General features: G+C 35.3%; 1 protein-coding gene across 1 annotated transcript; it reads right to left on the reverse strand.

The window, feature by feature from the left end:
• Positions 1–649: 649 nt before the first annotated feature.
• Positions 650–9,305, reverse strand: chmp6b (charged multivesicular body protein 6b). The gene is made up of 8 exons (XM_033984639.2): positions 9,098–9,305; positions 7,721–7,830; positions 6,188–6,275; positions 4,898–4,984; positions 4,311–4,376; positions 4,151–4,231; positions 3,643–3,715; positions 650–2,406 (listed from the first exon to the last, which is right to left on the reverse strand). The coding sequence occupies exons 1-8, from the start codon at positions 9,158–9,160 to the stop codon at positions 2,357–2,359; spliced, it is 618 nt and encodes a 205-aa protein (XP_033840530.1). The 5' UTR covers positions 9,161–9,305; the 3' UTR covers positions 650–2,356.
• Positions 9,306–10,137: the final 832 nt, after the last annotated feature.

A 10,137-nucleotide genomic window follows, 5' to 3' on the forward strand; every position in this document is an offset into this window, starting at 1 on the left:
ATAAAATAAATGTAAACTACATGGTTACTCTTTGCAGTCTTTATTTGCCAATTCTGACCATTTGAGACCAACACTACTAGTCAAACGTTTGGACACACTTTTTTGTTTAGGTTTCTGTTTTCCATTTGACTACTTTCCACTTCCTACACAGCCACCTGGCTCTGAGTGTTTGCGTACACCATTGTATGAATGTGTGTGTATCCTTGATGTAAAGTGCTTTGAGTGACTTGAAGGTGGAAAGGTGCTAAATAAAAACATGACCATTTACCACAGAACTTAATGTGTTTTTATATATTGGTCTGCGTCTTTATTATTATTATTATTAACTTATTTTTATCTAATCATGAGACTGCATTGTGTATTAATATTTTTTGTAACATTTTTTTCTTTATAAATTTAACAACTGAAACTATCGACATAACATTCTAATTGTGTTTTACTTATGTACGACTGTAGTAGTTGTTAAAGTAAATTTAAAAAAATTAAAAAATTCACAACTACAAGTGAATAATATGCAACAGATTATATCATGTATACTAAATTACTAAATATCTATTATAATAATTAGTCTACATGAAATTTAATGTAATCTGCTGCCCTCTTGTGTTCAAAGTCCTGTATTGCATTTATAACACAGATGGAATGATATGTTATGAAACCATTTTATTGAAAAGTGATGTATGCGGATATACACAGTGCTGTTAGCCAAAAATGATGAGTAAACATAATACGTTTTAGGTAATAACCTGTGTCTGAAAGTTAGCAAAAGCCTTTAATTAGCAGCATAGCACTTAGCAGGGAAGTCCCAAGATTTTACATGTATCCATTTTTATATCAACTCCAGGAACAACATCAGTCCAATGAGGTTCATCTGGTCTTTCATTCATTTATTTTAATACATTCCATTTCCAGACCAAGGTTTAGTTTGTTCCTTATACCTGTTTCGACTGCTCACTAGCGCCTCAGAGTGGTCACGTGATGTTACAGTGACGTGTCTGGTCAGCTGATTTAAACAGGTTTTGGCACCGTCTTCCTTTCGGTGGAGACAGGACAACAGCGCCATCTGCAGTCCGACAGTATCCCAGGTGTGAGAGAGTAAAAAGGCCCCTCATCTCGGTTTAAAGTTCCATGGGCACGTTTCCATATTTCGATTACGCAGCATCATGTGACCACTCTGAGGAAGACAAACTAAACCTTGATCTGAAAAAAGAATCTATTAAAGGGCCCATGTTACACAATTTTCTGATCTATGTTATAATGTTTCCTCATCGCAAACAGACCTGGAGTTGTTTTGTTTCATTCACACGTTTAACACACAAACCTGCATATTTTGGCTTCGCTCAAACTCAAAAACACTCTGTTCCACCTTGTGATGTCATGTGGTAATGCAGGAAGTGCTCCACTGTGTTTTTAAACTCCATACAGCTTCACTAGAATCACTTGGATGATTTTAGTCCCCTTCTAAAGGTAAAAGGAGCTGTTAACTTGAAAACTACCACTTCATGACATCATAAGGTGGAACAGAGTATTTTGATGTTTGTAGACAGACTAAAAAGTGTGACTCAAACATGGGTGAATGAAACAAAACACAACTCCAGGTCTGTTTTTGAGGAGGTAACAACATTATAACACGGTTTAAAGATCACACGAGTCCATTTTGTGTAATATAGAAGCTTAAAAATAAAGGAACAACATCAGCTTTATATGGAAATTATGACAAAACAGAAAAAGAAGAAAAATCCTCTGTCCAATATAAATATATTTATAAAAGATTATTGGCACACGTGATTCCTTCTCGAGACAAAAACATGAATCAGGACAATTAGAAGTTAGGAAGGACTTACAAATAGAAATTAATGTGGTTTAGATATAGGCAAGATTTGAAGAGGAAAAAGTTTAGCAAAAGTTTGGGAACTGGTTTAGTCCTGGTTTAGTCCTGGTTTAAGGTTAAGACTGGCCCTGCTTTATGCTAGGATAAAAATCAGATTAGCTGCAGATTTTAGTACAGTAAAGACAAAAAAAATACTTTTCGATAATCTCCAAACTGTTAAAATGGTAAAAGCTGATTTATTTTTGCAATTCAGTTATTAAAATTTCACTAATGAATTGAATTACATTTTCAGATTTATTAGTGAAATTCAAAATAAGAAAACAAAAAAAAAGGCGATGAAAATGAGACAGGATTTGATGTTATACAGTGATTAAAATGAAGATAGGCACATTAAGTGAAGTCACAGATCTTCAAATGAGATTTTTTTTTCCATTAAAAGTCCATTGGAAATCAAAAATTCCACATTGAGCAGTCGACTTTGACAGTTCAATTTTAGAAAACCAAATACAAGATTTAGTACCGCCTCTAAGCAGCCAGCAGCTCACGTTCTGGCTTCTTCCTGGATTTTTCCCGCTCTGAAAACAAAATTAAAATGTGACCATTTTGACACAAAGACGAGAAGGTTACCACAAATTAGGACTGTAACTAGAATAACAAAAACTGACCGTAGCTGTGTTTTGATAATTGTTACCCACTAAAGACATGTCCTGCCGATCAATTAATTAATTAAAAAGGGGGTGTGGCAAAAGTGTTTCAAAACTGACGTATCTCTATGTATTAACCCGCTCTACATGATCCTATGGTCACATACAAACATTTTAAGACCAAAATGACAAGTCTGACAGCAGCAGTAATGGAGTTAGGGACAGCTTAAACTTGTGAATCATAAATTGAATCTGCCTTTTTACATATAAATACCAATTGTCCCATTTTTGTACAAAGCACTTTATATGAAGGAACCACTCACCCAGTCACACACATGATCAACCGATCAACCCAACCAGCACACATCCACTGCTCTGTATTTACTTCGTTCTTCAATTTTATTTTCTTAAACAGTGATACGTGTATGATTTGGCAGCGTCGCGTAGTCATTTTGGAACTTTTTTTTTTTTTAAATCCGCTACTCGCTGTGCAGCTATCCATAGGAGAAGACGACAGCTGTGGCTCTTTTTTGTGAAGATGTTTACTGCGACGTCAGCTCCCACTAAAGCAGACGTCAGCGGACTTGTTTCTTTTATTAAGTCATTTTAGATTAATATTGTGATTTAAAATGTGCAAATTATAGCATAATGATCCAAGGGTGTCACAGATTATAACTATAGAGCAGACACAAGCACAGTATGTCTGCTTCATGAACGAGGAAAGTGAGTAATTGTTCTGCTACCATGCCCATGATCCCGATACCATGATGATAATAAAAAAACACTCTTTCTTTAGACAAGAGAATGTGATTTTCAGCATTAAATGGTAGTACTTTCTTTTCTATTCCCATGTGGCCTTATATCTGTGTAATCCCTCAGTCGTCCAGTAGGTTCCATAGTGGTCCATGGGTGTATACTAGTCTATGTGTCTTATATTGTGAAAGATACAGCTCAAGATCATTCTAAAGATATTCAGGAAAGGTTCATTTCTGTCCTGTGACTTTTTAGTATCCATACCTGCTCAAATGAGTATCTTGTTTTCATACTAGTTTTAGAATTGATTCAACAACCTTACACCCAAATAAGAATCATTGTAATAAAACAAAAGTATAATTTAAAAATATTATTCTGAAAATAGTTTGAACCATTAAAAGACAGAAATCTGACCTGGTCTTTCTTCTTTGGCTGCTGGGACTTCTGGGAGTTCATCTGAGGGCACTTCAGGAAGCTCAACATCTTCCTAAAACACAAGAAAAACAGTGGTTTACTTAAGAATCAGAGAAGGGAGGGTGAATATATGATACAGAGGAGGGATTGTAGGAGATATTTTGACTGCCTTTCATTTGTGCACCTCCAGCCTGTATGGGGCACTGTGGTTTAGATGTTTGGAGTGGAATCCCGAGGTATAAAGGGGGAAAGAAATTAGCACAAGGTGTTTGAATGTGCATGTTTTGAACACGTCTATAGATGGTCCACCATGGCATTGTGGCAAAGGTGAGCAAAATAAATGAATTTTCACTACTACATGGTTACCACCAGGAAATAGTCTTATTACATCCATTTATATGTCCAAACAGGATATCGGCTCAATTGATATTCAAAAGCCGACATACGATACAGCAAATTTTCCAGTATCTGATCTTTGCATTCCCTGTAACGTTTTATGAATTTATACCTGAGTAATGGCATCCAGTTCTGCTAAAATGTCATCTTCATCCTCCTGCGTCAGAGATCCGGCCAACATCTCATCTATTTGCTACAGTAAAAAATAAAACAAAAAGTGTTTATTTCACTGTTAACCATTCATGTTTGGACGTTTAGTCGATTAAACTCACCCTTTGGTACTCAATCCCGTCTTGGGTCTCATCCATAATACGCTCTACTTCTTCAATGGACATAACCTGCACGATAAGATACAATGAGACATGGGTAATACGTCAACAAGATAATATCCCTTTTTTTTTAGAGAATACAAAATTAGAATAATGAGTTAATTACAGCTGCAACAATCATTTTTGTTTTTATAGCTGATATTTAAACTATCACTGAACATTGCCCAGGATCCAGAACACACATTTCTTCAGTATTTTACAAAGATGTGAGTGTGGTCACTGGTCAATCTCGCCGTTTTCACATGGGCGTGATTGACAGGTAGATTAGCCAATGGGGGACATGCATATTGGAAATAATAAAGCAAAAAAGTATCACGTATGAGCAAAGCACTAAACATTGTCAATCTGCTGTGAGAGAAACTTGATTTTATTTGTAAATCATAAGTGACCAATGAGCTACTTCATTTCACAAAATAATCTGATTGGACGATCACATTCGACTGAGAGAGATCATTCTGGATTTGCCAGGTAACACTGAAGTAGGGATTTGAGAAGAAAAAAACACACACATAGAATATTTGTCAACTCACCTCGTGCATTTTCTTTAGACATTCATTTCCAACTTTGAGTCCTTCAAGAACCTTCATTTCAATCTGAGCGAACTCCAGATCCTGAACCTGTGACACAAACAGGAGGCAGCAGTCACATCATGCTGGGGGTTTTCTGCAAATTGATGTCTATGCTGGAATGTTCAGCAGTTACCATGGTGACACAATGCATACATTAATAAACGTTACCCAAAAAATGTTACAGATAGTCTCAAAACTCAAGAAAAAAATACAACATTGATATAAATAACACATTTTCAGAAGCCTCCGAGCGTTCATGGTCGTGTTTAGGAGTTTGATTTTCAACAAAAAGGTGAAAGTGACTAACTGAAAAATGGTTGGCTAATGCTAGCTAGCTTGTGATTGTAATTTCATGTGTGAGGGACGTGTGTAGCAGCACAAAATCAGCTCACCTGTTGTAGTTCCAGCTAAATCAGATCTCTATGGTCAGATTGTGTTAAAATAAATCTCAAATGAAAGTCTAACTTGAGTACGGGAGTTGAGAATTAGCTTTTGCTATAAACTCTATATGCATCACATCAGCTGCAATGTTCATGTTGTAACTATGTCAGATTGCATTGTCCCTGTCAAATAAATATATAAATATATAAATAAATAAATAAATAACAGAGCTTCAGACAGAGTAGTGCCTAAAGTTAGCATCACACCCCCTGGGAATGTTGATGACATGAGTTGCAAAGTAGCAAGACCGATTTTTTAGATAACACATTTTTTTAAATCTCTATTTTCTTACAATTATTAGTGAAAAATTAAGTAATTGTGAACAAAAGCTTAAATCCTTTATAACCACACATTTGAGAAGGCAGAGAATTGGCTTATTCTGCTTCCGCCAATTACATAAACAGACAAAGAGGCATATGCTCTAACTACTGTAGAATAGTGTTGTCATGATACTAAAATTTCAAACTCTGTCGATACTAAGGAATACGGCTGATACAGATTTCGACACCATAATGATAATTTTTAAAACGCTCCTTTTTACATAATAGTAACTTTCATCATAAAATCACAGTGCTTTCTTTGTTATCATGCGATCATCCTAAAACCTTTTTTTCCCCGTTTATGCACTTTTTAAGAATTGAAACTTGATCAAAAGAATATCTAGTTATGATACTTGTTTTAATAAAATGTACTGTCTGATTTACTTTTGAAAACCCTACTGTAGAAATAAGCTATAATTAAGGTCAATTGACCTCATTATAGAGTCTTGAATGGATAGATTAATAAAAAACTCATTCAGTATAAACTCACCATTTGCTCCAAATTACTGATCTGGTTTTCCGTTTTGTCCAAGAGCTGCTCCTGGTATCGCTTCTTCTTCAGCAGCAAAAGGGCTTTACTGTTTTAAAAGACAACATTTCACTTCATGTAATAACAGAGATATTAAAACACTCAAAAAACAGGCTGCTAAATTAGACCTATTATGCAAAATCAACTTTTCAGAGCTCTCAACCGAAGTTATAGATTTCTGCATATTTGAGTCCTCTTTAATCACTTATTTTCAAGACACTATAAATCCCCCAATCCCCATTTTCACTTAATTTGTTCACCAATTTTATTTTCTTTATAGGGGTTATGTGCAGGATTCGCCAGCGTCGTGTAGTGATTTTGGTACAAATTGAAAAAATCTGGTGTACATTGTAAAATAAAGTTGTAGCCCATTAAAAAAATTGAAATCATAACATTTATTAAAGTGGAAAATAAATTCACTTTTTGAAGTTAAATGCATCATTAAACTTAGTTTTACCTATCCCTATACTTCTGTGAATGGGGAAGTGAACTGTCCAATCAGAGCTCTCCTTCAGGAGCAGACTCTGGTTAAACTCAGTGAACTTAACCTGGTCCAGAGCCGGTTTAACCCAGAGTGAGCTAACTGTGACTCGGGGTTTAGCTTCACTCTCTCTGTGAAACTGAGACCTCTGAGGGGCTTCTTTTGAGGGTTACCAAAGTCTGATTTTGGACTAAACCTGCTTCTTGAAACAGGGCCCTTAGCTAGCTTGTTAGCTAACAATAGAGGGAGATAAAGGACACTCCAACTCACCCCACAACAATCATTATCCTCAAAACACAGATTCAGAAACATGTTATTTAAAAAGAGAAAGTTAATTTCAGCTGTGTCTGATCCAAAGTCTGTATCAGTGATGTGCCTGTAGCCTGCAGTGTCCCTGTGGTTTAGCTAACGCTTAACTGGTTTTCTACTGCTGTTTACTTGGTTTTCTTGTTTTAGAGTCAGGTACAAACCTAATATAGATCAGAGCTGTAGACTTTTATATTTCTTATTAAACTGTAGCAGCTCTTTCACATTTTAGGTTTAGTGTTTTGAGCGTTTACAGAAGAAAATGTCATTACCATTGACACTGATGTAATGTTGCCACTAAGTGTTAAACCTCTATAACCTCTATAGTGGGATTGTTTCTTATTTTCTTATTTCATTTATTTGTAAAAGTTACAGCACATATTGATGAATATTTAAAAATGTAAATATGTAAAGATTACAGCCAGCGTGGCTAATTGCCATTTTTTCAGGTAGTGCCTAACAAGGAAATGTACTGGATGCCGTACTGTCTTTGATAAGCGAAGATGTTTCTGTGGATGACATTTTTATTAAACATTCACAGGTGTTTTATGTATCAAAATGATGAGCTTCCATTTCTTTGGCAGTCCATTCTGGCATTCACTTGTTTTTTACTTTCCCCATTTTCATTTTTGGTTTTAACAGAACTTTCCATGTGAAAAAGTAACTTAACTGTATATACTGTTTTATTACTGTTATGATGTACTTACTTTTTCTTTCCATCCTTTAGTAGCTGTTTGGCTAAAGTCCTCTCTTTTTCCAGTTGGAGGTTGATCCTCTTCTGATACAGCCTGAGTTTATCTCTTTGCTGCTTCAGTTGCTGGGAAAATAGGACAAACGTGTTAACCCATTAACGGAGGGGACTATGTGGAGGAGCCTCATAATCTACTTTTCTCATCTACAGTCTAAAAACAAGCTGAACCATGTTTAATATTTTGGTGAAACAGGTCAACAGTTGCATATAAATATACATGGAAATATTTCAGAAGTTGTCTGTCGGGTCAAATCTCAAAATGCATACAGAAAACCAGACAACAAAAACCCAAGACACTGTCTGTTTAAAAAAAAAGTAAAAAAATCTTTATCGGATCTTGCCTAGTAAGGATAAAGATGTACGCACCAATGTGTTTCCGTTAATGCAGCCTTCACCAGGGCACAAGGACAAACCCGGGCCAGAGGTGGGCACTTAGATGTACACCACCATTATATTTACACAATTTGTTATGCTTTTTTCATAGCTATCAAACTCAGTGAAATTGTGTAAATATAAAGAAAGATTTTACCCTGTAGATAACTACTGAAATATTTCTAAGTTAAAAGAAATAGGGATGCACCAATCTGATACTGGTATCAGATATCGACACTGATATGGAAACATTTGTTTATCAGATTGGACACATCAACTGATGTAATAATTTTTATGATCATAGTTGGCCAGGAAAGTCTCATAATGTTTGATTTTTTTATTCATACAAAGTCATTCTGTAGATACTGTGGAATAAATAACTTACAGGAACTTTTAATGCAAGATCTCATGATTTCTTACATCTAAAAACTGAAAAATAGAGAGAAGGAGAGAGGGAGGAGAGAAATAGGTGGAGAGGTGGAGAAGAAGTTTTAATCCAAGATTTCATGATTGTTCACGTCTACAAACTGGCTGCACTAGAACTGAAATGCCACTAATGCACTTTAATAATCTGGTGATAAACATTTATACTCACACCTGCTCCTGTTTTTAATGTTTTCAATTGACTTACGCAGGTATGTGTTGTGTTTCTTTATTTTTGTCTGTATTGTTCTGTATTTTAACAGGAGTCTCGTGTAAAAGAGAGCCTGAGTGATCTCATTGGGCTCTCCCTGTAGAAATAAAGATTAATGAAATAAAATAGAAACCTGACATACAAAATACAACCAAATATAGAGACACAGACACACAGATCTGACAGCCTTTGGTCAGTTTCCTAATGCTAACATCACGCTTTGCTAATATAATGCTAGATAACTGATAAGCTTCACTATTTAAACCTGTATTTGTTGATATGAGGGGCTGAACTGACAGGTTAGCATGCCGGCTAACGTTAGCTTACCAACACAGCTTTGTCTTGTTCTGTCACTCTTGTGCGTTTCTTTTTCCCGAATAAGTTTCCCATCCTGACCCAGCATCCCAGCCTCGGCTCGGCAACACAGATACAAGAGGTTACTAAGCGATAAAACTAATAAACTTAAAGAGTAAAACTAAATCCTAGTCCATTATTTGTGTAGTCATCTGGCTCAGTGCAAAACTCCACACCCACAACAGGAAGCGGGACGGTGGCCGCGCTGGGACAAACGTGACTCAAGGTTTCATGATCTCACCGCAAAAAAAACAAAAAAACAAAAAAACAGCCACTACATACAAGCTAAAAAAATAAATTAAAAAACGACTAAAAAAAAGGTGGAATTTTAGCCATTTGTATGAGCTGTTTTCTTCTTCTCTCGTTACAGTCTAACTTAAAGGGCACGTGACAGGTTAGTGTACTTTTTCCACTAAAATGTAGTTAATATTATGGTAGTTAAGATTTTACTAAAACTGTTGTCTAGTTTTGTTTATTTATTTATTTATTTATTTATTTATTTATTTATTTATTTATTTATTTTGTATTTCTTGTGAAGTTTATATTAATAATTTGAGTAACCTAATCTCCTTAGCTCAAAATGCTCCGTTCCACCTTTTACCTTTTGTTCAGTAGAGATTGGCAATTCCAGGTCTAAAATTATCCAAATGATTATAGTGAAGGTATATTGAGTATAAAAACACAGTGGAGCACTTCCTGTATTACCACATGACATCACAAGGTGGAACAGAGAGTTATTGTTTGAGAGAAGAAAACAGCCTAAGTATGCAGGGTTTGATACTACTCTACTCCTTCCTGAAATTGCTTAAATCTGTTTGTGACAAGAAAATGTTATATTCCATGTCCCAAGTCTTTTATGTTAATTTTGTTTTTATAATCTAAGTACAATGTGCTCCTTTCCATGTTGTTTTTTTTATATGCCATTACCTCTGCAAGATATTGTCACGATAATGTTAAATTTAAAAAAAAAAAGAAAAAAAAGGGTTTAGTGTAGCCAATTCATGATTAAAAAT

Source organism: Periophthalmus magnuspinnatus, chromosome 19, assembly GCF_009829125.3.
Source record: "Periophthalmus magnuspinnatus isolate fPerMag1 chromosome 19, fPerMag1.2.pri, whole genome shotgun sequence".
NCBI classification, from domain to species: Eukaryota; Metazoa; Chordata; class Actinopteri; order Gobiiformes; family Gobiidae; genus Periophthalmus; species Periophthalmus magnuspinnatus.